The following is a 27876-nucleotide window of genomic DNA, read 5'->3' on the forward strand; positions in this document are numbered from 1 at the left end:
ATCGGCTTCATCTTCGATCAATGCAAGGTCAGCCCATAAAAACTGACAAAATATTTTAATCGCCTCTCTGTACAGCAATCTTCAAAACAAGCACAAACTAGCAGCCACATGCAAAACAAGGGCAAAACCCATACCATGCATAAATTTCTGGCTGGGTGATGAATGCGCGCAATCTTCAAGAGGCAAATGAACAATCCACAATTGTTTCTCTTTTCTGTTTTCCAAATCATGCATATCAAAGGAGATCATCATATAATGACATTCAACATGAATATGGATCGCAATTCTGCAACCTCTGCTGCACACATTGCATATTAAATGTACACAACAAGCAGCTCCACTTCTCTGCAAACCGGAGGCCGACGAGTGACTGGTGCGAAATAAGATGACTCCAGCTCCACCTGTTCAGCTGAGACCTACGAATATGGTTAGAAAAGAAAAAAGAGAGAATGTTGGATTCAACAAATCATATTAAGGAGGCAGGTTGGACGTATATGTCTCATGATAATGGGGATGGATTTAAAGATGCAAGGGTAGCTTTGGCCAAAAAGCAACGTGGTACTACAGTTAAATCTCGTTACAAGAGACTGTTATAAGAGACACTCGGTTTTAAAAGACATTTGAAAATGGTTTGGTTGGTTTTCCTATGTCTGCCATGTTAACAACATTGTATGCAAGAGACATGGTTACAAGAGACACTCGGTTACTAAGGACAACTTTTTCAGGTCCCTGGAGTAAATTCTTCACTATTTAGAAGAGACAACCCAGGTGTGCTCATGCAATGCATCTGGAGCATACCAACAGTTAACTTTCTTTTATATATATATAGATGATGTGGTGTTCCAGATGGTCCGTTGATCCGGGGACACGTTGCAGGAAACGGACGGGACAACTTTTTGAGCGCTACGGGCACTTTATTGAACGGGTCAAAAACACATTTCGCTTTTGCGAACACAGTTCGCGACTTCCTGCCACAAGTCGTAAGTCGGCAGTCAGTCTGTCTACCCGTCTGTCTCCGTCTTGTCCCCAAACACCCGTATTAAGTATACATTTTCAACATCCTGGTTACGACTTCGTGGCCAATCGGAGGAAAAGAGCTTCTTCGAGCCAATCAGAATGACAAAGCCACATTTTAAATAGCCAATGCAACATCGGCACCTCCGAGATTGGTCCTTCGAGCGAGCCCCGCGTGCCTCCTACCAATCGTTTGCCCTTTCCCCCTGTGGAGACAACACACAGATACTCTCTCAAAATCAGGGGTGAGGCAAAACACATTAGCAAAGACACATGAACACCCTTTCACTTTCACCAGCAATGCATACACGTGAGAGGGCACACAGGGCTTCGCCCTTTCCCCCTGTGGAGACGACGCACAGATACTCTCAAAATCAGGGGCGGGACCAAACAAATTAGCAAAGACACGTGAACGCCACTTTCACTTTCACCAGCAATGCATACACGTGAGAGGGCACACAGGGCTTCGCCGTTTCCCCCTGTGGAGACGACACACTGATTCTCAAAATCAGGGGCGAGGCAAAACAAATTAGCAAAGACACGTGAACGCCACTTTCACTTTCACCAGGCATGCATACACGTGCAAGGGCACACAGGGCAGCAAGAAATACAAGGGTAGTGTCCAGACCCTGCTGACCGTAAGAAGAGCGGGAAAAAGAAGAGAATTTATTGCTACCACCTCATCAACACAGGCGCCATTTGCCGCGGCGATGTTCCGTCAACCGACAGCACCGGATGTGCCCTCCTGTTCTCCCGCGTCTTGGCCGGCTGGGCGAGAGCGCCGCGGGGATATTTATGTTCACGCGAGAGTTGACAGTTCGACGGCGCGGTGCGCGCCTTTCCGCTCGAATTCTACGAAGGCATCGCATTAGAAACGGCACCCCCGGCTCGCGCCGCGCAGCCAGAAACACGAGACCGCTTGTGTGTAAACGGCGCGCTCGCTTCTCGAGCGACCGTCCGTTTTCGTGTTTTGTTTTCACAGCTTACGGTTGCGTCGGTGCCGTCCCATCGGTAATGCGCTGAGCAGGGAAGTCATAAACCTTCGCCCGTTATTGGTCTGAGCTGACAGGTTAAACGACGACGCGGTTCGCTCTCCGCAGTCTCCGCGTCGCCGGCACGCCTGACTTGTACGGATCTGTTTTTGAAACTGAAACAACGTGTGCTACCCGTAAGACGACCCTGGGTTTCCCACGCGGCTGCAACAGCAACCAGCACACTCTTCCGGTCGCACAGGCCAAAGGTCACTGCAGCGTGCACATTTGCAGGCCCCTTAAGTGGTACGAGCGGCAGATGCGGCGCAGGTTGTTTTCCTCGACAGTCATAATTCTCGCGTCTGGCGCCGAGATGCCTATTCTGTCTCACGGTCCGACCAAAACCTTCCAAGGTCTCAGCCCCGAACTCCCGGTCAAATAACCTTTCCTCGCGTATTTTAAGTTCAACAGGCGCCCGGACGCGGACTCATAAAAAACCCCTGACAACAAAGTTAACAACCAGAAAGAAAAGACAAACAGAAGAAGCGAGCCGGCTGTTTTGGAGTGCTCCCCTCCTCCACAACGGCCCAGCAACTTAACACCAACTCATACATGATACACTTCAGATTCCCTTAGCTCAATTCTGTTCCATATCAATGCCCTTTCTGTTGTATATGTCAGGAACTGAGGAGAGCTTCCCCATGATTGGAAAGTCAAAACGACCCCGCTGTTTCAGCCACTGGCATCGCATTACTATCACCTACAAAGCAAATCAAAATGCATAAATGACATCCAGCATTTTTAACTCCTTGCTGTTAAAATTTGATCACAAGATGAAAGCTCAGAATACTGATGTCTCTCTCTTTGTGAATCATCTGAGGGTGATGAGCATGTAAGCATCTGAGGGTGACGAGCATGTAAGAGTGCTTCAAAGATATTAGAGCAACAGGAAGGCTTGCAAAGTGAAGTGCTTTACCTCCAGAATTTGGGAAGGAATACACTCTGCACTCACAAAAATACATACTAGTATGAATAACTTTTTAGGCTTTCCTGAACAATTTTGTATTAATGCGTGTGAATGCAATTTATATGCTGATGTGCAGTAAACTGATCAACACAGTGCTTTTAGAATTTTTTGTTACAAGATGCCTTTCTTACAAGAGATATGTTTTTCGGGTCCCTTGAGTGTCTCTTGTAATGAGGTTTTACTGTATAAGGTATTTTACGTCTCCACGGAAATTGTCTAATGCCATTTTCCAAGCAATTCACCTCAGCTTGCACTCACTGTATCACCAGTAGGTGCACAATTGGTGATCAAATCTTGCACCTCTTCCAACACACAACCAATAAGCCAATAAGATATCAACTGCGGGGACCTTTACTTCAGGTCATGTGGTATGAAACAAAAGCCACTAATAAATTTATGCACTTCGGCTTTGCTAACTGCTTACTAGTCTTAGAGACTACTGTCCCTGATAGCACATTTACATAAAGTTAGAAAACTTTACCAGTACAGTGCTTCTGTTACAAAATTAAAAAAAAAAGCGCGATTACAAAGCGGTGAATGCAGACAATGTTTCACATGCATTAGGGTCAAATTAGAGCCAAAATGACCCCTATTATCCCTTACAGCAACATGACACATGCACTACGGTCTCAGTGAAAAGCAATTCAGCATTACTTTTTTTTAAATGAACATGAGATACACGATGGAACGAATACTGACTCAGTACTATTTACTGCTCTTTTTTTTTCTGACGAAGGTTGTACACGCATGAATGGAGCAGGCAAGGAATGCAGGGTTACATTCAGCAGCAAGAAAACGTTTAGAGGTCTGTATCAATCCTTTCCCTTGAACCAGCGCTCCTCAAGGCCTGCTCCACGGTGATGCAGGCGAACTTTCAGGGCAAGGTCAGTACACTGTAAAGTATTGACCCCATACTGGTAGCTGTTACCGAGCCACCAAAAAAGTCTTTAAAAAGGAGCTTTAAGTGGTGTTGCTTTACTACTGGTGCTACTTCAGTCTCCTTGCCAGCTGGTGCAAGAAGGTTGCTAGAATGAATGATGTATACTTCTAAACCAACACGGCGCTTTCGTTTTCTCCATCCATGCATGCACATACTATCTTCGTCACAAGGAAAGAAAGGGGAGCGTCCTCAGTAAACACAGCTGGAGTTCGAGCCCGTCCTATCATGTATAGATTGTGTTCATAATTAAAAATATCACTGAGTCTTCTTCCTTGGGATGACAAAATGTCACCAGGCAGCATGCACGGCACGTGGTCTCGTGCCTTCGGAGCCTAGTGCTGCTGAATTAGGATACCGCACACAGAAAAATGAGCTACTGTGCCGCTCATGGGTAAGCACCGCAAAACTCAAAAGCTGTGCGTCCTCAGCTATAAAATTACGTAGTAGATCTCAGTCTGTCACTCCTGTTGCGCAACAAAAAGAACAAGCAAATACTTTTCTGCATACATACATACATATACATACATACATACATACATAAATACATACATACATACATACATACATACATACATACATACATACATACATACATACATACATACATACATACATACATACATACATATATACATATATATATATACAGTGTTCTGCAACTTTATCGAACCCCCGTTTGAAAATTTCTCCCTCCTCAACCGGAGGCTCATTTGCACTGAAACTGTGCACAAAGCTTGTGAGTTGTTCCCTTTTTTACAAGGTAAGTTTGACCATGGTGCTTACTTGGTTTGGCCGTGCATGATGAGAAACCAGAAACGTCTGCGACGAGACTGAGCAGCAAAAAATGCCACAGCAGAGTTTCTAGCAAAAGGCAGCTGTGGCGTCATCTGGTGTCGCCGGAGGAAAGCGCTGCAGTTCAAAAGTTCCAAGGGAAGCATGGCACTTTTTTGTAATGATGCTAGATGGCGCCACCGCTGCCCTTTGGTGAAAAACTGGTGTTTGCGTCTTTTGCTCCTCAGCCTTGTTGCAGACGCTTCTGGTTTCTCATCATGCGCGGCCAAACCAGGTAAGCACCATGGTCAAACTTACTTCGTAAAGAAGGGGACAACAACGCGCAAGCTTCCTGTGCAGTTCCAGCGCAAATGAGCCTCCGGTTGAGGCGGGATAATTTTTCAAACGGGGGTTCAATAAAGTTGCAGAACACTGTATATATGGAGTGCCTGAAAAGTAAAATGGGGAATGGCTATACAAAGTTCAGTGCATTTTTCTCCACAACTCCTTCTATTCTATTAATTCACTTATGCAGCTCCAGTGCACAGCAATGAAACCAGCTTCCAGCCAATTTGTTGCACATTTTTAATGCTTAATGCAGCCTCAACATTTTACCTTTTACGCTTATCAGCAAAATCATGCTGCTTGCAGATAAAGGGTCTTGTTTGTTTTGCTGAAAAGATTAAAAAGGTTTCACAGCTAGAACTGACGAACTCTTACCCCTGAAGTGAACGGTTCAGCCGAAATGGTAGTGCAAAAGAAAATAACCAGAGAAATATTAGTTTCTTCGACAGAGCGAAACCAAAAGTTAACAAAAGGGCAAGAAAAATATTAATAAAGCCCTACCCACACTGCTCGCTGGCGGCGAGAACCACGTTCAAAATGGCCAGAAAGGCTGCTTCATCTCCGTGCGCTCGAGTGACAAAAGAGAAGGAATAGAACTGAAGTTGAGGAGAAAATTGCAGTAAATTTTCATGAGCCTGCCAGAGTTCCACTTCAGAGACAATCTTAATTTTCAGGAGAACACTTTCAGACACGTTTCCATGGCTGACATTCGGTGCACGAGGTAGCTGAAAACGTAACGCATTTGAGCTTGACAGTGTTGCCCTGAGAGGAGCAATGAAGAAAGTTTTCACACTGCACAGCGTCCCTGCCCAGCAGTAACACGTCACAAAGGCAAGAAAGTGGACGAAATCGCACATGCTACCCAGCAACTTTTTGTCCCCTAGAGATAGAGGATGAGGGTGCTGTTTCAGGTTACCCTGGAAGCCAGTATGCACCAGCGAGCGTCACCGAATGCAGCAGCACCTCTACTGCCAGCTTGCCACATAGGTGGAGCATAGGCCACTTGTGTCACACGTGGAACATAAGTGCACATAAACATGCAAGGAACCAAAGCAGCGAGAGCACTTCGTGTCCTTTCTGCTCATGTTAACTAGTAGAAGAATTTTTCAGTTCTAGCGGTTGTTTAAATAGTTAAGCACCTGCAAATTTAAAGCAATGGTTTTTGCTCTTCATCATTGGGTACAACTAAGTATATAACTAACCCGATGAGGCACCAAATGAATTCGTAAATGTGTGCATACCGTAAAATTCCGAGCAAGCGCCCCCCCCCCCCCCCCCTCTAGCAAGTCGAATCACTGGCAAAGTAGGGGGGGCGCTATCCCGGAACGGCGCCGAAATTCAAGATGGCGGCGACATTTCCCCGCCAGAAAAAAAAAAAAGCACGTCCTGCCGCTCTTTCCCCCTCGAAGAACTCGAAGAGCGCATCGTCCACGTACTCGCTGAAAACTGGCGCGCCGTTACTCAACTTTCTTCGGAGTTTTGCTCTCCCATAGTTTTGTTGAAGCAACTTCTCGAAATCTTTGTCCCATTCTCGTACCCGTTTGCGGTCGAGCTTGAAATGCCGAGACGTTTGGTGCACGTTTCTTCCGTTTTCCCGATGCCATTGCACAACCTCAACTTTCTTCGCCACTGTGTACAAATGCATCGCCATCGCGAACTTCTCTAAGCAAAAACAAGTCGACAAATGGCGCGTGCGAACGAGCATATGCGGGCATGCATGCGGGTGGATTGAAAAGCAGGATTGGATTGGATTGTTGGACGGGATGTGGTAGACCAGTGTTGCTTGGGCGCGATGCGTGACAAGGGCGGCGGGTGGGAGGGGGCGCTTTCCCTGAACGGCGCGGAAATTTGAAATTGACAGTGAAATTAGGGGGGGCGCTTGCATGGGTGGGGGCGCTTGTTCGGAATTTTACGGTAACTACATGAAAGTAATCATTTAACTGCTCAAGCACAAAATTTTAAAAGACATCAACGAAAGTTGAGTTTAATGAAAGATTAGGCAACAGTGCGCATAAGTAGCGGCTGTTTTTACCACCAGTACGAAGTGCATGTACTCAAGGCTCGAGTTCATATGAATGAAATCATCTGAGGTAACCGTTTTTGAACTTTCTCCAAGGATTTGTGGCACAAAGCAAAAATATTTTCAAGAAATCCCCAGACACATTCAGTTAACCTGCTTTCCTCAATCAGCTTGCATGTGTTCAGTTCTAACCAAGGTGAAAAAAAATTGTATGCCACACTATTAGGCACATGATGCAATGATTTCCATATTTTAACAGACACTTCCAACAAACAAAATCATTTCATGAAACCTCAAAACCATGCAACATGAAACAAGCTTTGGGCATTATCCAATTCATGGCCTGTCTGGCAAAGGGTAAATTTAAATTAGGCAAGCTGGGTAGACGACCCCTGGTCAAAACTTATATGTGTTATCCATTTGTCATCATCTGCCTACCTTCTCCTCTGTTTGTTGAATCGTACAATGTTGACACAGCTGCCCTCTTAGAGATGCACCCCAGCGATTTATTGCAGTCTAACTCAGTCAACCTGCTTCCACAGATAATCTTGTGAAAATCAGGATTAGCAGAAACTATTTCTCATATGTAACCACCAACCAAACTGTACAGTTTCATGAGTTGTGAAGAGGAGACAGGACTTTCATTTGAAAATATGTCTGCATGCAAGCACTTTGCCTGAGCTGCTATTACTATACACTGTACTAATCAGATGTATTTAATTCGATCAATATAACAGTTTACATAGTATCGGAGCTCTCAGTGACTGCAGTGTAAATATGTAAACGATGCAAACACAAGGTGGAAAATGAAAATAACCCCGAGTCCGAGTTGGGGGTCACTGGTGTGGTTACTTACCAAGGTAGTCATCCATGAGGGTGCCAATGGCAAACTGCAAAGAATTAAGCATATATTTTTACCCACATAGCTAATGGTGCCAGCCAGACAATAAGACTAAACAGAGAGATCTCAATACTCAGTACAGAAAATAAAAAACAGATGAAAAGAAAATAATGAGAATAAATAATGACAGAACAACCAATCAGCTATGATAGGTGAACAAGAAAGTGGAAGAAATCCGAGGATGAATTACATCAGGCTTGAGTGCATTTGGCAGGCACCCTCAGGCTGTGAACAACAATGTTACAGTATCCCCAAAAGAAAGGTATTTAACACTTGCACCTAGCCATGCCAGTGCTGACTTATGAAGGCGAAATTTCAAGGCAAAACAGAAGGACGGTATTGTGAAGTGTGAAAAGGAGGTCGAAAGAAGTAATGTTAGTAGACAGGAAGATAAAAGAGTGGATTAGAAAACTAATTTTCTTTAATAAAACCACTGAGGAGAAAGCAGTGCCTAGAAGAAAAGAAAACAGTGTGAGTTGGTGGTTTTTGACATTCAAGAAAAAATTTAGAACAAAACAAGGACAAGAGTCAAAGACGTAAAGCTGTGAAAACACAGCGCTTGTGTTGCTTTGTATCCTTACTTCTAGTCCTCATTTTTTGCGCTGTTCTAACACAAGGAAACGGATTGGAACGGGACAAGCAATGCAGAGAACAAAGAATTGGCGATCCTTCAGGGTAAGGGTTTTCAAATTGGGTTTTACGAGCCTCCCACACAACGGCTCATCCTTTCTTACTGGTGCACTTCTTGTGGGCCCAGGTGGACCTGACAGAATCTGGTTTGGCAAAGCTTATTTTCACCACTCGTTTGACTTCAAATGCCAAACTATTTCGCGGTTCATGTCAGGAGCGCGCATCGTTGACTCTCCAATAGACTGACACATGACTCGATCGCTGCTTTCACTCTCTCGCTGCGCCCTCACTTGTGGCTGGAAGCAGCAAACGAGGTTCTTTTCGCCTCTTTCCATCTCTCTCTATCACCTTGATTTCACAACGTCCCATTTCTCTCCATTTTGCGGGCCACTGAAAGTGTGTCCTCCGTGCGCACACTTGCTTTCGGATGGCTGACCGTGTGAGACTTTCAACTGTGCACTGGAGCAGTGCTTTATCGTGTTATCCTCATTTGTAGTCAGGGTGATGATGATGTTTATTAATAAAACCTGCAGAACACTGAAATGTGCATATTCCGTTGACTACAGTCGCCGACCGATATTTCGGACGACCGATTTTCCAGACCTGCCTGAAAATCTGGCCCTTGCCATGATACCGCCCCGCACACCATAGAGTCAATGTATAACACCAACCAAAATTTCGGACGTTTGAAATCTGTCGTCTTGTTCTATTTTTCAAACTTTTTCTTTCGATTCGAGACTCAAAAACTACCAAAAGCGCAAACAACGCCGGTGCCATTTTGATTTTCTGCAACCTCGAACCCACGTGTCATATCGTCCGCTCACCCATCGCCTCCGCTCATCACGCAATCAGAACCTCGTATACCAGTATTGCCTCGACAGCAGGCACCGGCACATCGCTTGCTGCACCGTCCCGCCACTGCCAGTGCCTGCTCTGCCGTGCTGCCGTCGTGCACAGCCATGAATCGCCGCGGTCGCCATTCACGTGTGGTGTGTTGTGCTGTACGAAGTCCCTACTATAGCCCATAGACTAAGGCGTTATCTGGACACTCAAGCACCTCTATCGGTCACGCCTGCTCAGCGGCAAAACCTAGTGTCGACTTGTTGTCTGCACTCTGCATGCTTTCGATGCATGGAAGGCGATGACCGAGGAGACACTGCGGAATTGCTTCCGGCACACAAGCTTCGCAATCAGAGATAAGTGCTGTCATCATACGATAATAGCCCCAGTGAATCCCATCAGCAGTCTTCATCCGCTGACCACATGACCTCATCTTTTATTTTATTTATTTATTGTTTCCTCAAGGGTCCACAGGGGACATTACATGAGGGGTGGGCAAACAAAAAGTTAATACGAACACAGATGGTCTTCAATGGCGGTTTTGAATAGAACACGATTGGTGAGCACTTGTGCGCTGCAGGAGCCATTCCCATGGAAGTGACGCTGTGCTGAACTCACCGACGACAAAATTGTTCGCCAGTTGCTTGAAAGTGATGACTCGGGTTCCGACAGTGAGGAGCCAGAGGCTGTGCTGCCAACTAGCAGTGAACTAACCCGAGATCTGATGGTGCTTTCGGCTGTGTACAGCGAGAAGTCACCCTTGCCGATGTGCAAGCCGACTTACTTGTATGGCAACGTAGCGCCCGGCAGAGGCATATTGACCACTTTTTCAAGCCAGTCGCTAAATAAAGTGACTTTTTTTTCGTGAATTCGTTTTTTCGGACTGCCTAATTTTCCGGATGCTATCTCAACCTCTTAAAGGTCCGAAAAATCGGTCGGCGACCGTATGTTATTTGTATAGCAATTATAACCAAAATAAATTGCTATGCTAGTTACCTGAAACCAAGCCGACACTGGGGGTGCGTCATGGCCAGAAACACCCGACAGCAAAAGAGTTAAGCATGCTTAAGTTCTTTTATGGCTATTTATGTAACCTGCAAAATGAAGTGTACAGTGCTCTTTATGATAAATCGTGTTGTTCGACAAGGTTCACACATTGCTGGTAAGCAGGCAAGCCTACATGCATAAAATACGTGGGTGTGTCCTTTTGTGTTTTGTTTTCTCTTTTTTTGTCTTTTTACACCAGTTCAGAAATAACAATCAGATTTTGGAATATTCTCAATATCGTTTAACTGGATTGCTCACCTAACAAACATTCACAAACTGTGACACTTTCATTGCGTGAGCACTGACACAAAGCATGAAGGGTTGGGGGGAATCACTGCACATACAGAAGGTCGCTGGGGGCTCCTTGAACCAAGAAAGATTGCGAATCTCTGCATTAGACTAAGGAAGAGAGGGGATTTTAAAGATACGGAAATGTGCAGAGAAGAAAACTTGCTAAGATAGCATAGCCAATGCTGATGCACTGCAGAATTAAAGGGAGATACCTTTCCTCTCTCTTGAATGCAGCCACAGCTGATCAAGTTGAAAACAATGCATTACATTCGACTATGTCCAGCAGCAAACCATGAGTGCAGTGATCGAGCTGCCAGAGGTTACTACGCCTCTACCTGGATTTTGTTACCTCGCACAAAAAGAGGCCTGGTCAACAGCTGGAAGAATAGATATTATTTTGCAGGAACCATAATTGATATGACTTCACTGTCCACTCGAAATAGAGCCCTTTTTCTTTATTTCTCTTCTTGGACAGTAAAATAAAAAGACAGGCCTGCACCACTGGCTTAGTTCCTATTTAACCCCATTGACGCCCCAATGCATATGTTTCAAATGTGTAAAAATAGAGATGTGTAAAGCTTTAATTGACCACAGAATGGGTGAAGCAAGTCAGCGATACTCACAATGTCCGATGCATCCACCCGTGTGCCCACAATCTTGAGCCTGATCTCGTCATCTTGCTGAATGATGATGTCCTGAAGAAAGCAGGAGAAGAATGAGTCAATAGAGACATTTTACGTTCAAACGAAACACTCATCTGTGATTCCTATTCTGGAATAAACTGAAGAGAAAAGCAGACAGGACAACCAAAGCAAAAGCAAAAGAGATGCACGATGAAATCTAAAGACTTCATGCGGCCAAAATATACAACTGTCGTTTCAACGAAATTTCCACAAAAATATAATAGCGTTTCTCACCGTCCCATAGTGACCTAAACTGGCTAGTTCAATTAATTCTCTGGGCACTGAAATATGAGGTTCTTCGTACTGTATACAATAAAACTCCATTAATACGTAGTTGGAAGAGACGCGGAAAAAGTAGGAAAAGTATGCGCTATCTGGTAGTACACCTTAACCGTCTAGTAAAAATGAGCCATTATTAACGCTCCGAAATTAGAAAAATTCAGGCACAGTAAATTTTCCATGAATACACGCACGTACATGCATTTTATTGGCATGCTGCTGATCAAAAATCCGCCATTTTCAGCAGCCGCCGCGGCCGTCATGCGGCAACAACAGCAGTCTCAAAAACGACGAGACTGGGGGCAAGCTTTTTTATGAGGCCCTCTTCTCGGCGAACGCCCTCATAACCATCAATGCTTGAGAAGCTTCCGCCATGGAAAGGCTGGAATCTTCTGTTCCCAACTTGTCTCCGCTGTCCTCGTTCTCATTGTCCACATCGCCTTGGGGTGGAGCAACAGCGGCAACAATCTTGCTGTCCGAACAGCCTGGAGACATTGAAGCTTCACTGTCGACCTCGCAGAACATTTCGAAGTCAACAGCATCTGCACCGACCTCTCGCTCCAACACCTCCGTTAGCAGGGCGTCACATTCATCAAAGGGATCAGACCGCAGGATCACCGACTGCAGGATTGTCAACTTCGGTATCGCTTGCGCGCACTATGAAATTCGCGTGCATGAAGCAAATTTGTACCGTAACAGGGTCAACTTGCTCCCACGAGAAGGCTAGGAGGTGCACCGCACCCAGCAGATTGATAAGGTGCTTCTGCCCGCTTTCCATCGCCAGAAACATTCTGCGTAGAAGGTTCTTTCTGCAGTGTTGCTAGATCGAATGAATGATGCTTTGGTCAAGAGGCTGCGCAAAAGTCGTGGTGTAGGATGGCGAGAAGAGGAGCTTGATTGCGCCCAAGTTTTCCGATTCAAAATGGGACAATGCATTGCCAAGCACTAGCAGGATCTTCCTTTTTTCTGCCATGAAATGCTAATCCAACAGCCGGACGTATTCTTCAAAAAGATTGGCAGTCATCCACTCTTTCTGATTACTCCTGTAAATAATGCCTGAGGGCAATCGACCGCCTTTGAAGCACCTTGGCTTGCCGAAGCGTTCAATCACAATTAGTGGCAATTTCTGGCTGCTGGTCATGTTGACTGTAAAGGCAACCGATATTCGTTCTTTTGCAAGCTTTCCACCGGTGAGTTTCCCCCCTTGAATGCCATCGTTCTGTAAGACAAAAGCCAGTATAAAAGTGCCGACTCATCCAAGTTGAAAACGTCTTCCACGGCGTAGTTGGCTACCTCTTGTTGCAGTAGCCCATTCTACCATTCTTGGGCACCCTCCTTGTCCGCGTGTGCTGCCTCTCCACTCAGCACCCTCGAACTTATATTGTAGCAAGCTTTAAAGCGAGTCACCCAACCACTGCTGCAAAAAAAATCTTTGCAGTTCAGCTGGGCCACAAACGCTTCCGCTTTTTCGGTGAGAAGTTCGGTGACCGGCAGGTTTTGTGATCTAGCTTTTTTAAGGCCACAACGGCAAAGCTTTTTCAATGTCAGGAAAAGAAGATTCCCTTATGCGACACCTCTTAATATTCGATGCGGCCCCACTTTTTAGCTTCTCCCAAGCATTCCATATGCCACAGACTGTTGTCAAGGGCAAGTCCCACGCATGCGCTAGAGCACTCTTTGTGGTTCCATTTTCTATGCAGTGAATGACATTCAACTTTTCCTTAACAGTCAGTACACGATACATAGGTCGACTATGCTTCAGCATAGTGCCCATTGTTTGCGCACACACTGAAGCTTCGCAAAGCACCACCTCCAAACAAAAGTACCTCCCCCCATCCCCCCCCCCTCCCAAAAAAAAAACATGTTGCCAAATCTCAACAGCACAGCATGTGCAAAGTCACACACAGTGCGAGGTCAGCGCGAGCAGTCACATGGGTAGGGTCGGTAGGCGGTAGGGTTTGCGGCGTGACGGTGGTGGTGGTTACTGCAATAGGGCTGGCAATTACCCAGCGATGAAGTTCGTGTCAACGTTTTTGGTTCACGTGCAAGAACGCAGAAGCAGCCGATGCTTCTTGGGTTCCCTATTGACAAAACACTGCCGCACTCGTTAAAACATGGTCGCGATGTCGTATAGTTGGCTGTGTCGGCGGCCCGTATTTTGACAATGCTTTTCGGAAAGGCGGGGAATGTTCCACGTCACAGCTCGGTGGAAGCAAAACTGAGAAAGCAAGTATGCGTTAGCAGTAGGCACCTCATGAGTCACTATGTTCTAAGTGGTCAACCAATACATGGGTTTCAATGGTGTCTAGGCCGGGGAATTCTCACAGCTACATTTTAACCACAACTACTTGGTATGCGGGTACATAATAATGATGTTTTACTGTATAAGAAATGGCTGTGATATAGCCCTACAAAAGCTAGTTAAGCAAAGCAAAAGCGTCGTTTTGCTTGGTCCTGCTTTGGTTAGGCATAGGTTTAGACATGGGCAGACATCGTTTAGCAGCAATTAAAGTGCCGAGACTATGGAGTCGAGGACACCGTCAACTACAAAAGGGAATATGTGATGCTGTATCTATCATCAAAGGTCAAATGTCAAAGATCAAGTGGTGGTAAACCATAAGTGGTACCATGACTAAGCTATACAGCCACACTGCGAGACCTCTGGCTTGTTGGTCAAGTGGTCTGCGAGGTTGACCTTAGCTGATACATGACATAGTGAAGTTTTCGCTTCAATACTATAAGAAAAATTCAAACCCCACTCGAACTCGGACACATCTAGTCAGCTCACTTGAATGTGCCAAACATGTTTGACGTCCTAGTGTCGATGAAAGTAATTTAAGCATGCAGACTTGTACAGCTCATTGTCAGCCTTCAAACATAACAACACAGCAGTAAAAATAATAGCAATCGACCACAATAACAAATTGTGACAACTTATAGTATTGTTGCGATGGAGCACCAGATCAAGATGACCAGCGTGGCAGGCTTCTCATTCCGAACAGCCCGTGCCGTGCCTGCGCTCCGAGCACACGCTGTACATCTTTATTTTCCTCTAATACTGATACTAATACTCCGCTTTATAGCGTCGGCGGGCGCTAAGGGCCCCCCGCCTAGACGGAACGGCGAAATGTACGTGCCGACAGGGCAGAGGTGAGGGTGCCACGGCGACAAGCAGGTCTGCAGATAAGCCGGGAACATCTGAGGGGAGCTCCTGGGGAGGTGTCTCGAGGTACGCGGGTTTGAGGCGATCTAGAGAGACGACCTCTTCACGACCATCCAGCAGGATTGTCGCTGACTTTGTCGTCCTGTTGAGAACGCGGTACGGGCCGTCGTATGAGGGAGTAAGAGGCGCCTTTACAGCGTCTCGCCTGAGAAACACATGCGTCGAGGAAGCAAGGTCTGGGTGCACAAAGACTTGATGGGCAGATGAGCGAGGCGGCACTGGGCGCAGATGCTGAAGACAGTCTTGTAGGCGATGAAGGTATTGTAAGGGCTGGGACGAGGGAGCCAAAGGTACGAACAAGTCTCCGGGAAGCCGCAGGGATGTACCAAAGACGAGTTCGGCCGCCGAACAGCCAAGGAGCGCCATAGGGAGGTGGTCGACCCAGTGCTCGCGATCCAGACGCGCAGTGAGGGCAGCCTTGAGCTGGCGATGGAGCCGCTCGACCATGCCGTTGGCACAGGGATGGTATGATGTGGTGCGGCAGTGTTTAGTGCAGAGTAGCCGTGTGAGCGAAGTGAAGAGGGCACATTCGAATTGGCGGCCGCGATCCGTGGTAACAATGCCGGGGCAGCCGAAGCGGGAAACCCACGCTGAAACAAAAGCTCTGGCAACTGTTTGCGCAGTAATGTCTGGAATTGGCACGGCTTCGGGCCAACGGGTGAAGCGGTCAACCATTGTCAGAATATACTTGTAGCCCTGAGAGGGGGGAAACGGTCCAACCAGGTCAAGATGAATATGGTCAAAGCGCGATCCAGGCGGCAGGAAAGACTGAGGGGGAGTCTTGATATGGCGTGTCACTGACGGACTGGTAAGCAAGGCACGAGCGGGCCCACTGGCGAAAGTCGGTGTTAATGTTCGGCCAGACGTACCACTGGGTAACGAGGAGCTGCGTGGCTCGAATGCTAGGATGGCAGATGTCGTGGAGGGAATGAAAAATGGCACGACGAAAGGCCTCCGGGATCAACGGTCGCGGTAGAGCCGATGATATGTCGCACCAGAGTGATCCGGGCTCAAACGGATGAGGCACGAGCTGCAGACGGAGGACTCGGGGGTGGGCACGGTCTTCAAGCTGCGCTCGGGCCAGAGATTGCCAGTCCACAGCAGGTGAAGACACGCCGATGGTGGTAATGCGTGAAAGTGCGTCAGCTGCCTCGTCGGTGCCTTTGATATGTCGAATATCAGTTGTGAACTCCGATATGTAGGCCAGCTGACGAAGTTCACGGGCGACATGCTTCGAAGAGTTCGTACGGAACAAATACACCAGAGGCTTATGGTCCGTGAGAACGTAAAATGGCTGGCCCTCCAAGAAGTGGCGATAGAGCTGGATGGTGGAGTAGATGGCAAGCAGCTCACGGCCAAATACGCTATAGTGAGTCTCGGCAGGCTGGAGCTTCCGAGAAAAGAAACCCAGTGCGTGCCACTCGGAGTCGATCTGCTGCTGAAGAACCGCACTAATGACCACACTAGAAGCATCCACCATGATGCGAGTGGGCGCGGAAGTCCTAGGGTGGATGAGGACGACTGAATCGGTGAGGGCTTGTTTTGCAGCCGTGAAAGCGGCCTGAGCTTCGGGAGACCAGGAAATTGCGGAGGATAAGAACTTGGTGGTGCGGAGAAGGTCAGTTAGGGGGTGAAGAAGCTCGGCGCAGTGCAGAATAAAGCTCTGTGAAAAATTCACTAGGCCCAGGAACTCACGGAGCTTGCGTAGGGCAGTGGGTGCTGGAAAGTCCTTAACAGCCTGGACGTGAGAAGGAAATGGACGAATTCCCTGCACCGAGATGTGGTGGCCCAAGAACTCGAGCTCAGAAGAGCCGAAAACACATTTCTGGGCATTGACGACCAAGCCAAACTCTTGGAGACGTTGAAAGAGTTCCCGGAGGTGACGCTCGTGGTCCTGGGGGAGAATGACTCGCGACGAGGATGTCATGTAGGTAAATACCGCCGGGAGTCCACGTGTCACTTCAGCAATGAATCTTTGAAAAGTTTGAGCTGCATTGCGTAGCCCAGTTTGAGCTGCATTGTGTAGCCCAAATGGCATGCGCACATACTCAAACAGTCCGAAGGGTGTAGTGATGGCCGTCTTCGGAATATCGGCCGGCTCAACAGGGATTTGGTGGTACGCCTTGACAAGGTCCACTTGCAGCCTTCCAGATGTCCACTGAAGTCTTGGATGTGTGGAAGGGGATAGCTGTCGTGGACCGTGTGAGCATTGAGAGCCCGGTAGTTGCCACACGGATGCCAGTCACCCGGTTCTTTCTTGGGCACCAGATGGAGTGGTGAAGCCCAAGCGCTGGATGAAGGACGAATAATACCCAGCTGGAGCATGTGGTCGAATTCCCGTTTTGCAATAGCCAGACGCTCACCGAAGAGGCGGCGCGGACGAGCTGCGACAGGTGGACCACGCAGGACAATGTGGTGGGTTATACCGTGCTTGGGTGGCTGATGGAAATTACAAGGCCTCGTGATCTCGAGAAAGTCTGCAAGGACTTGGGCGTACGGGCATGACAAAATCAGTTCGGATGCCAGTGGAAGCGACAGCCGATACAACGCCAGTGAGGAAAGGCGCGTCTTGCTGTCGATGAGACGATGCCGACGCATGCCGACATCCAGATCAAAACGCGTCAAGAGGTCGGATCCGAGGATGGGTTGATGTACATCAGGGACGATGAAGACCCATCGAAATGTGCGCCGCAGGCCAATGTCCAGAGTGAGGGATCAGAGACCATACGTTGCGATGGAGGTTGAGTTGGCCACACGGAGTATAGGTCCATGTGGCTTGGAAGCACGGTCGGCCATGGAGGACGGCAGTACGCTGACTTCGACACCAGTGTCGACGAGGAAGCGCAGGCCAGAAATGCGGTCCATGATGACGAAAAGGCGGCCAGGTTGAAGAGCGAGGTCACACGCCGCCATCAGTGATCTCGCTCCGCATTTCCCGACCAGTTGCTGGTGGAGTGCACTGGCGGGCGCGGTGCTGGAAAGTTCGGTGATATCAGCAGAGCCGCGGACTGCGAGGATTGGACGAGTGCAGACCGCTCGGCGAAGACGAATGGCGACGAGGTGTTGAGGAGAAACCATGCTGGGCATGAGAGGACGTCCGAAGGGCATCGATATAAGCGGCCAGCTGATCGATCCGGGCCTCTAACCGTGAAATGACGGAGGTCTCCGGTGGAGAAGAAAGGGAAGCGACGGAAAGAGAAGTCACGTCATGGACTCGATCAGCATGCTGGGCGAGGCGGTCAAGGGTCAAGTCCCCCGCAGCAGCCAAGATGAGGCGGGTGGACTGCGGCAAGTGTTGAAGGAAGAGCTGACTCAACAGTGCGCCATTCGAGTCGGCGTTGCTTTCGCCCAGGAGCTGCCGTATGCTAGTGAATAGCTGGGAGGGGCGGCAGTCTCCAAGCTTTTCGTAGGTGAGCAGCTGCTGGAGGCACGCACTCTCGAAGGCCGTGGTGCTGTCCAGAAGGCCCTGCTTTAGTCGCTGGTATGGGGCATCGCCCAAGGGTCCAGCGATAATGTCCGCCACCTCTTGAGCCACTTCAGGAGTCAGGTTGGAAATAAATGACGAAACCAAGATGCCTCCGAGGTGATGTGGTGCAGATGGAAGATGGCTTCCACTTGGGCGAACCAGATCTGCGAACACTTGGGCCAGAATGCTGGTAGGCGGAGCTGGAGAGCTGTGACGTCCCGTTGGCGCAAGGTAGCGTCAGGCAGAAGGTCGCTTGAGGGTGGTAGGTTGCTGGGGTTTGTCATTTCTTAGGCCGGAGTCACCACTGTTGCGATGTAGCACCAGAGCAAGATGACCAGCGTGGCAGGCTTCTCATTCTGAACAGCCCGTGCCGTGCCTCCGCTCCGAGCACGCACTGTACATTTTTATTTTCCTCTAACACTGATCTCAGTGCCTCCGCTTTATAGCGTCGGCAGGCGCTATAGTATGTCTTAACAACATACACTCAAACCTCGATATAATGAACATGCATATAACGAATTATTGAATATATCGAACTCTTTCGAAATATTTTTGTCAAACACATGTATTTCTAACTTCCCATAGCAAACGCGGTTCGGCATAAAACAGATATAACGAACTTCGCGATGCCAAGCACTACTCACTTTAATAGCAGGAGGCAGGCTTCGTGGCACTACAAGTGTGTTGTGCGGCGCAGCAAGTATTCAGGACTACCTCGCAGACACTGACGGTGCCACAGATGCCATGTCGGCATTGAGAGTTGACAGCCAAAGAAATTCATGACCTTCGAGATCACCCCGGCGGGGTCTAGATGAATTGTGACAAGCCAGGATTTTCACAAGCTGACTGTCATTTCTGGTTCCTGACGAGTCCAGCTAGCCATGCGTTTCGTGGCACATTTTACTGAGTTTGCAACGAGTAGGACTCAGCCAGCCAAAGCACTTTTTCAGCCAACAAATGGTGGTACGAATATTAAAAGACCATGCTGGGTAAAATTTTATTATAAAAAGTTTCTATCAGGGATCAGGGGATTAGTAGGGGGCTAATCATACTGTAATTCCTTACAATAGACTATTTCACTATGCACCTGGTTATCACCAACTAAAATTGAACATTTTTGGGGAGGTCTACACATTGCATCCATGTGCATAATTTTGCATTCGTGCTACAAAGATCCCCCCCCCCCTCCTTCATTCCCTCAATTGAGGCTAAAAAGTTTGAAATTCCTAGCCTTATGCACGTTTCGTGTATGCACCGTCCGTAATAAACAACCCAGCCATCTAGCAAACTCACCTCGTCTTGTGTCCTGTAGCACGGTGGGTTCGAGTTGGGGTCAAACTGCATATCTGACGGGATGGACTGTGATTTGCAAAAAGAAAACAATAGACGTTGTAAGAACCCATGCAAACACATCACAAGTCACCAGCAATGAAAGCAGGAATCGGAATCATGAATCATAAGCTACCATAATAGAGACATGATAAACAGATATAAATACACTCACAATCAATAATGTCGCATGTGATTTGCAATGCAAATCGAGTGAAAGGAATAAAGAAAAAAAAAAAGAATTATTCCTTAGTGGGCAGAAGCAAGATAAGTTTTCATAAACCCCTCAGTTTAACCAATTACATAAAAAAAATCCAAAGATGACTAATATATTCTTCAATGCATAATTTGAGTGCAGCTCGTTAGGTTTGGCAGCACAAACGGTATGGTCCTCTCTCGGCAGCAGCCTAATTACTAGTAGCAGTGGCAGACGACACATTTTCGTTAGTTGAATTGCCCCTCTTTCAGAAAGAGCTGGTTGAGACTATCCCATAATACTGTTATAAGTGTTTTACACTTGAAAGGGAACACTGCGAGTGGCACACCCAACACGAACAATCTAACGCGTGAGGTACATTTCACCACAGCAGCCAGCTAAGCGTGGTGTGACAGCAAGGAGGCAGCCCATTGAACGACAACCCCGATAGTGTGCACCACTTCTACATAGAGCTCTCTATGAGAGAGCGCCAGTGCTCAGTTACACTGGAGACAGCAATGCGGCCCAACCTACAAACGCATAAGAGCCGTGCTCTAAAAACTGTTTCAAAAACTGAGGAAAAAGCAAAGGTCGCACATGACCGTTATTCAAGGCAGAGTATGAAACCACTAAGCAGCACTAAAGACCATTCTTCAACACCTGCTCATTTTCAAGATAAGAACAAAAGCTGATGTGTAAAAAGCCAACTATTACAGTAGAACCACACTATAGTAAACTTGAATATAGTGAAGTGCAATTGAAGTCCCAGTTCACCTTCCATAGATAACCGTACATTTTCTCCCCTTTATAGTAAGAACACTTTTAGTAAAACTTGGTTACAGTAAAGTGCGTCTGACCACGGCGACGACTTCCTACGAAATAACATCGCCGCAGCCGCACTACCTAGAATCGTAAGGCAAATTAAAAAATAATAATAAAAACCAGTGTTTTCTTTTAAGGCTTTACCACTAGGCTTAGTAGCACTCAGGAGAAGCTACCTTTACACAGGGCTGTAGTCGTGAAAAAAACATGTAGGATATAGGGAAAAAAAAAAAAGCAAAGCTGTCTACAAACATGGAAAGAAGGCGGTGCTCTTCATTGAGAAAGTATAAGAGAGTAAAAGTGCAGCAAAAAATAGAGATGGGAAGAAAAAGCCAAACATTCGCAGCACTGTGCAGTAAGAAGCACAAGGCAGCGCTGGCAAGAAATGGAGGCGTGGCGTGTGCGGTTTTGCAGCGCTTGACTGCCGCGCGCATTTCTCATCTATTGCCTTTTAAAAGACAAAAACAGCGAAGGCCAAATATGACAATCAGCTAAGGTATGTTTCATTTTAGGAACTCACACACTCTGTAATAACTGACCACCAATTATTTTTCTATCTAATCAGTATTCCTAATGTCTTGTTGAGGACGGCCCAGGTCACAGACGCATGAAATGCACATGAATGACATGGCCAGTTCTTTTATAGTTTGGTTTGTGGGGTTTAACGTCCCAAAGCGACTCAGACCATGAGAGACGCAGTTCTTTTATAATATATGCAGCTATGAACATACTAACCAACCTGCAACAGCCCCTTAAGGCATGTAGCACAGCCAACATACTTATAAACAGGGCTGATTCTTTTCAACACTTCTACCCTGGAAGACTTTTTTTTTTTTTTTTTTTATTAAATAAAGTTGTTTCCATCCATCCATCCATCCATCCATCCATCCATCCATCCCAAGAAAGCCCTTCTAAAATGTATCGTAAAAACCAGGAAGCATATTGTAACGGGTATTGCGCCAAACGTCCAGGCAACGCCCTGAGCCGAAGTCCGGACTGCCGAAGTCCGAGAGTGGTCCGAGCAGCGGTCTGAGCGTGGTTCCAGGCAACTAACTTCGTCGTCTACGCCAACCAGCAACCACTTCATCGTCTACGTCAACTAGCCACTGCTTGTCTCCGCTTCGTCGTCGACTATAGCTTGTATCAATATAATATGAGGTGTAATTTCGATATAGACAAAACGGGAAAAAAGTTTTCATATGCGTACCACGCGAGCGCAAAAAGGCCAACAAAAGTATTTATTTGCACTGCATTCCGTGCTTGCTTCACGAGGCATATGCACTCTGCACTTTCGTGTCCGATGCCACCTTGCGCCAGGCGTCGAATAGTGCCACACACCTCACAAGAGCGGCTCACACTGACCCCAGTAATCATGAATGTCAAATTGTCCTCTGGTTGTTGTAAACTAGTAGTCCACTTTCAACTCGTACATAGGACGGCATAGCTGCGACATAGCTGCAGGCTAGCATGCCCACGCGCAGGTGCGTGGCGTGTGTGCCCCGGAAATGCGTTCGAATTCGATGTTTTCACGATCATCATCATCTGTTGTAGTGTCCGCCAGAGAGAGCCTTGCTAGGGACACCTTTCTGTATAAACTCTTCTTCAGTATCTCTAAAAGCATCCATTACCCCACATTTCTCGAAAGTGCAGCCCTGGGAATGCTAGTCATACATCCGTGATTGGGCTGTAAGGCGCGCCCAGCCTGACTGGAGAAGTCCATGTTCTTACATCGTGCGAGACACAATCGACCTACTCCTGGTTGTGAGCACTGAGGTGATGCCGTGGTTGCGAAGGACACGAGGTCAGCATGGGGAACCAAAACATTGAAACAGTAAAGCGACGCCACCACTAGATGGCGCTTACTTGCGCTGGAAGCCTGATGCTGATAGCGCTGAACAATAACCAGACCAGAACTGTGAATTTAGGCTGATATTTGTTCAGATTTGCATATAACACGAGGCAGAAATCTGACAATGACGAAATCGCAGAAAAAAAAAAAATTAACATGAGCGGGTTCTTACAATTTTTATGGTGAGACACTGCCTTCTGAAACTAATTAGATGGCTTGTCATGCACGCGCAGAATGTGACCCTCAACATTACAAGTTGCACAAGGGCTATCAGGGGTATCGTAACGGAGGGCTACAGGTTAATTTCAGCCCCCTGGAGTTCTTTAACATGCACTCACAATGCACAGCATACAAGCGTGATCTGCGACTCGTTCTCATCAAAGTGACCACATTTCGGATTCAATCCTACAACCATGGTCTCCACAGCCAAACTTTTTGCAATTAAGCTGCCACAGCAGCCTGACTACTTGGATGCGACCACATGGACGCACTAGAAATAAAACAGTCCTCCCTCATGTTATGTACTCTGCACAGTATGAAGGCAGCAAACAGTGGCACGGCTGCTTTGCTTGTATTTCACAATGCAGCCTAGACATGCCAGTAGCTCATCATCATGATTTAGAAAAGAAAAGAATGCAGAACTTCTATCTATCCTGGTGGAAAAAAGAGTAGCCACTCACATGCCGCGAGATGAAGCACGACAGGGGACCAATCTCCGTGAAGAGCCCAACCTGCAAGACACACAATGCTGCCACTGTAACACAATCAGAAATCAAATACGGTAGTGACAGCCCTTTCAAAGACATTGCCATGACACTAAACAAGGTACCATTCCAAATGAAATTCAATTTCTTTCCTTTTCTCACGTCAGGCTGGACAGTGAGAAAAAGAATGAGAAGGCAGAGGAAGGGAAAACTGCAAAATTCACTGCACAAGATGCCTCCGAAAAATTCCAACCAACCCAATAGCTGTTCCATACACTACACTATATAGTGAGGCAAATGTGCAAAGCTCTCATAATGCAGTCAAATCTGAATAATTCCAACTAAAAGGGGGCACTGAAAATCTGTTTGAATTATTCGCAGACCAAATTAAGGGGAATTTATATACAAGACGTTAGCGAATTCGAACGACCAAATAAAGTGAGCGGAAATTGATGAGAGGCCACATATAAAAGCATTACTGCTGTCCATTCTTCGGTACACATAATTTACTGTATCCGTGGACAGCATTCTGTGGCACTACGGCAGAGCCTGGGTAGAAAAGAAAAGGTGAGAAGTCTTCATCCCCATGCCGTGAAGAGTGAATTGCTCATTTTTTGGGTTATGAGCACAGAGGGATGAAGGAGGAAGTAGGAGAAGCGGCGCAGGGTTTCTGTTGACTCTGTAATAAAATAGTGGCGGTGCCATTCAACAAGGCCAATTGCATACTGGATCGCACAGTCCGACCATGCTCTCTATAACAACTTTTTGTGTCAATGGACCGGAAGCTCATGGCCCCAACATGTGCCCTTTCTTTCTACGCAGTGAAATGTAGTCTCAGCCTGTAGCTCTCTCTTGAAACATAGCATCCTGCCAACTTTTATTTAATAAAACATATTTCTGACACAGCTGCAAACTTTCAATGTTGAAAGTCAAGAAAAACTTTTCTGATTGTAATGAATTTGGCAGGCACGCCATATTTCAAGAAGCTTCGATAAGATCATCGCCAGCTGTATCAGTGACAGAGCGAAGGTATTGGAGCAAAGGTATATATAATATGCCTGGCTAGGTTACACAGTCAAGTATGCTGTCATGCTGTGAATTACCCCAGTTACGAACGCTTTGCCTCTGAAACCTTTCCTTCAGCGCCAAGAAAAGGAGTCATTAAGTGCAGTGGACATTGGACATTATCCTACCTGAAGGCGAGATATTCTGCACCTAATGAATAGGTCACCAATTTTGTGCGTTGTTACAGTCCCCACAGACTAGAGCACCGATAGTGGAAGAGCATAGCCAATGGTGAAGATTATATTCAAAAGTCATGCATGTGCTCGTACCGTGGCTGGTTGGTTTGGAGGGTTTAACGTCCCAAAGCGACTCAGGCTGCGAGAGATGCCGCAGTGGAGGACTGTAGAAATTTTGACCACCTGGGGTTAACGTGCACTGGCATCGCACGGCACACGAACACCTTGCTTTTTGCCTCCATCGAAAAGCGGCCGCCAAGGCCAGGATTCGATCCCGTATCCTTGGGCACAGTAGTCAAGCACTGTAACCACTGCGCCACCCTGGCGGGGAGTATATGCTTATGGTAAGGAGCACATCACGAATATTGATTAATGTAAACTGTCACCTGCAAGCGCACCTCCTACTTCGGCCATGTCACATGGCCTCACGACATCACACATCTCACTGACCAGTCAGCACTCGGACATGTTATGTGGTCATGACGTCACACACTCCATCGAACAATCAGCGGACTTTATGACAAACACCACTACCAAGTCTTTTTTTTCCCGACGACGTTTTCAACTACATTAAAATTGGAACCTGTGGAGGTTAACATCCTTAAATCATACATGGGCTATGAGAGACATCATAACAGGCATGGCAGCTCAAGGTTAATTTTGGCTGACTGGTGTCCTCTACCACGTGCTTACACCCGACGGCACACAAGCGTCTTTTCATTTTGCATCGAATGAAATATCGTCAACGAGGACAGAATTGAACACACAGGCCACAATTTTGGGTGCACTGTCAAGTGCTCGTGAGAACAAACATATCTGTATCACATGAAGATAGGCTGTCTCCACATACGGCTGCACAGAATAGGATATCCACAACTGTCAACCCGTCACAGTTTCCGAAAGCACGAGTCGAGCAATGTGAGTGGCGATCTCCTGTACATTACTGTAATCCCTGGTTGTACTAAGTAGAGAAAAGTGCAACATTGGATTTACGAGTGAGAATAAAGAAAGAAAAAAACAGCAGAACCTAGTGTGCAGACATCTTCGTCCTTCAACGTACCTTGTTGACTTGTGTGACCACAGCATCGAGCACTTCTCCCTTGAAAGGCCTGAAGACGATGGCCTTGTACCGGACGGGGTACACGACGAAACCCCTGCCAGGCTGGATCAGGCCGCCACCAATGTTGTCGATGGTTGTGACAGCAACCACGAAGCCATACCTGGAACCAGGTCGCAATTCAGAGTCAATTAAGAGCATGCTAGTCATAGTTTGCCACAGCAAACTTGGAACAATGGCTAACCGCTTAATGACTGAAATCTGCAAACTTTAGTGCACAATAACCTCCATGCAGGCAAGCAAAATCAATATGGACATTTCTTTATAATATAGATGCCTCTGGATTTTATGGTAACTGTGGTGAGGCTCCAGTTGACTGACATTACTGTTCTCTCGTTTTATAAGTGTGAGAAATTTAAAATGACAAAAAAATGCTGACTTGTTACCTTGATGTAACAAGACTGAGTAAAAAAAAAGGATAGTTAATGGGGAAGGGAAGAGGGGAACACTTTCAGTGCAGCCTTTACATGCCGCTCCCAAAAACCTGAAAATTCTCCTCCCTGCTGGACAAAAATTAAGTTTCAAGTTTATTTCATACATACAAAAGATTGAATAACGTAAAAGTTCTAAGTTCTACCGAAGGAGGTCCTGTAGTACACGACTGTGGGGGGGGACCTCCCACAACAAAACAAGTGCGGTAGAAATGTAAGCAAATGGGAAGCAGTGTAACAAGTAATCAGTATAAAAGTACAACCTACAAAACAAACAACATTAGGAAAAATACATCAATGAAACAAAAGAAGATAAATATACAGATAATTAACTTCAGTGCATAAAACAGAAAAAACATATTGAAAAGTGTACTAAAACTGTTGAAGCAAATTAACTATGTAACATGTTTATTAAATATACTTTCATGTGCAAATGGAATGAGTGAACAGTATGTGATGCTTTAATTTCCGGCGGCAAAGAATTCCAGCAGGATATGCCGGAAAAAAAAGGTAGTAAATTTTCCGTAATTAGTCCTGACTTTTGGCAAAAGGAGATAATTGCGCTGTTTAAACCTGGTGGTATTAGTATTCATATTACCGGTATTAGTATTCGTTTAAACCTGGTGGTATTAGTATTAGTAATACATGTAAACATGGGAATACCTGTACATGTTTACATGTATTCACATCGGGCGTATTCCGAATCTGGTCAATGAAGGAATAAAATGTGCACGGAGTCTATAGCATGCTGTGTATGACTGCGATATTGTGCAGACTAGAGGGAGTCTTCCAGCAGCTACTGCTTTTGAAACATTGTTTTAACCTTGAAGACACACTGTTAGAATGCAACACAAAACACGTTTGATTAGTCCTAAAAGATATAAGTTCGCAACTTATTTGGCCCCAATGCAATCCAAAGTAACTGATTCTCCACCGCACACAAACGAAACTAAGCAAGCGAAATATTTTACCGAACATTGTTGCACGCGACACACCAAGTTTTCAGTATATTTACAATTTAGACACAAAACTGAAAAATGTATCCGTGAGAGGAAACATCAAAGTAGCACTCGAGACTTCTGGAAAGTCTGCGGCGGTGGCATCAAACCTGCATATTGCTGGACAAATAACTGTTGTGCAATGTAGTTCAGCCACACGTGTACAGGCGTTCAAATAGCGACAAGCAATCACACGCAGAGTTGTTAAACAAAAGGCAAGTAGCTGCTCGCAGTATGGTTGACGTGTTTTCGTCTGCGCATGTCATAGTGAAGCATAATTGCCACTTTTCTACAATAACCTGGAATGAAACACTACGCGGACCACTTCGAACTACGTCGCACTTCCCCGCCGATTCTCACGTCGCCGCACTCACTTGCCCGTGCAGGTGCCCTCAACCTCGGCGTACAGCTTCTGCTTCACGGTCTCAACCAGCTGCGGGCCGAAATACCGGGGGTGCAGCAGGATTTCGTGGTCCAGCGAGATCTGGAACACGCGAAACGCAAGCGAATCGATCAAGTGCCAGACCGCGCACTGCTCTCCACCGACGCATCGCGGCAATTAACCACGCGTAATTAAAGCAGATTAAGCACATTTAAGTGTTTAGTATTCATTCTGCAACAAGTCTGCACACATCTCGCTGATGTACTCACGTGGTAGAACATGTTTCTATACAAAATAACGCACCGCACACTAAATCACACCACACACGGCTACACGGCTACCGCGAAAAGCAGAATAGA

The 27876-nt window shown here is 46.6% G+C and overlaps 1 protein-coding gene across 1 annotated transcript; it reads right to left on the minus strand.

Moving 5' to 3' along the window:
- Positions 1 to 19: 19 nt before the first annotated feature.
- Polr2G (DNA-directed RNA polymerase II subunit Rpb7) lies at positions 20 to 27873 on the minus strand. The gene is made up of 8 exons (XM_084582136.1): positions 27787 to 27873; positions 27510 to 27619; positions 25650 to 25809; positions 23325 to 23375; positions 19742 to 19807; positions 11421 to 11492; positions 7945 to 7978; positions 20 to 416 (listed from the first exon to the last, which is right to left on the minus strand). The coding sequence occupies exons 1-8, from the start codon at positions 27796 to 27798 to the stop codon at positions 406 to 408; spliced, it is 516 nt and encodes a 171-aa protein (XP_084438262.1). The 5' UTR covers positions 27799 to 27873; the 3' UTR covers positions 20 to 405.
- Between the last annotated feature and the right edge of the window lie 3 nt (positions 27874 to 27876).

This window comes from Amblyomma maculatum, chromosome 10, assembly GCF_055883805.1.
Source record: "Amblyomma maculatum isolate TAMU_Amacu chromosome 10, ASM5588380v1, whole genome shotgun sequence".
Lineage (NCBI taxonomy): Eukaryota > Metazoa > Arthropoda > Arachnida > Ixodida > Ixodidae > Amblyomma > Amblyomma maculatum.